This window comes from Octopus bimaculoides, chromosome 11, assembly GCF_001194135.2.
Source record: "Octopus bimaculoides isolate UCB-OBI-ISO-001 chromosome 11, ASM119413v2, whole genome shotgun sequence".
NCBI lineage: Eukaryota > Metazoa > Mollusca > Cephalopoda > Octopoda > Octopodidae > Octopus > Octopus bimaculoides.
The window spans coordinates 2,144,602-2,145,829 of NC_068991.1; the positions used below are offsets into that span (position 1 = coordinate 2,144,602).

Sequence of the window (1,228 nt, forward strand, 5' to 3'; positions counted from 1 at the left end):
TATATATATATATATATGCGCGCGTGTGTGTATGTACACACACTCATAAACGCACACATAAGCCTATGCACACATGAACAATGACAGCAAAAAAAGAAGAGGTAAAAAGAAAATGGAAGAAGGAAAAAAATGAAGAAATTTAGTTCCTAAATAAAGTTAAACCCTACAAGTGGACGGTGAGGGGTCATTTCAGACCCGTTTCTGTGACAAGGGCTTCGAGTAGAAGCTGTGTCTCTCCACTAACGTACGGTTCATGCAGCCAGCCAGCCGTACAAAACATTAACAGATTGCGATCAGGAACGTGTGCGATGACTTCAACCAAACGTTGCTTCAGTTCAAACTCCTTTTGGTAAGCCTCAACAATTTTTGCGGATGTCACTTCTGCAAATAGAAGTTGGGTTAACTTTCAGGGTTCAATATTGCATACAACAGAACACACAAGATTCTACACTTATTCAAGTATATACACAAAAAAACAGAATTTTAAAGAAAGACGGAAAAAAAAAGAGCTCATGACATAATGTAGTCTTGTGGCCAGGTTGCAAAACAGGGATGTGTCAAAGAGATATTTGAAGAACTCCAGCATTTCCACAGACAACTGGGAAGAGAAGGCCGAGTGGAGCAATGAATGGCACCAATCACTAAATCTCATAATTCCAGCCAATAAGAAACAAAATAGTCCTCCACAGCAGAAGTGTTAGGGCCCCCACCCCTCCTAATGAAGAGGATTGGCCTGCAAGGATCCTGTACCAGTGTCACATGAAAGGCACTCGTGCTGGTGGCACGTTAAAAGCACTCAGTGCACACTGTAAAAACGGTTGGCGCTAGGAAAGGCAGCCAACCACAGAAACCAAACCAAATCAGACTGGAACCTGTTTGCCAATTCTGGTCAAACTGTCCAACCCATGCCAGCATGGGAAATGGACATTAAAGGATGATGATGATGACACTCCATTCACAGCAACTCAAGTACCAGACAGTTTTACTCACCAAAATCTTTGTAAGTCCAAGACTGGAATGGTACCGTTTCAGTAACATCACCAGCCTGGTGTCGGTGTTCCTCCAGATTAAATAAACCTCGGTAGACGTCACACATGGCTTCCAGTTTATGGATCACCTTTTCCTGTTAAACACAAAGATTGCAGTCATCAGAAGAAGAAAGAATAATAATAATAATAATTATACACACACACACACACATTAATAGACACAAACACACACAGAAAGT

At 41.4% G+C, this 1,228-nt stretch overlaps 1 protein-coding gene across 1 annotated transcript in view; it reads right to left on the reverse strand.

The window, feature by feature from the left end:
- Nucleotides 1-113: 113 nt before the first annotated feature.
- Nucleotides 114-1,228, reverse strand: part of LOC106876547 (cyclin-dependent kinase 2-interacting protein) — a 3,291-nt gene continuing 2,176 nt past the window's right edge. Inside the window, exons 3-4 of the mRNA XM_052971475.1 lie at nt 991-1,123; nt 114-381 (exon numbers count right to left, since the gene is read on the reverse strand). Of these exons, the coding sequence (XP_052827435.1) occupies nt 185-381; nt 991-1,123 (330 nt within the window). The 3' untranslated portion in view covers nt 114-184. The remainder of the gene's footprint in view (nt 382-990; nt 1,124-1,228) is intronic.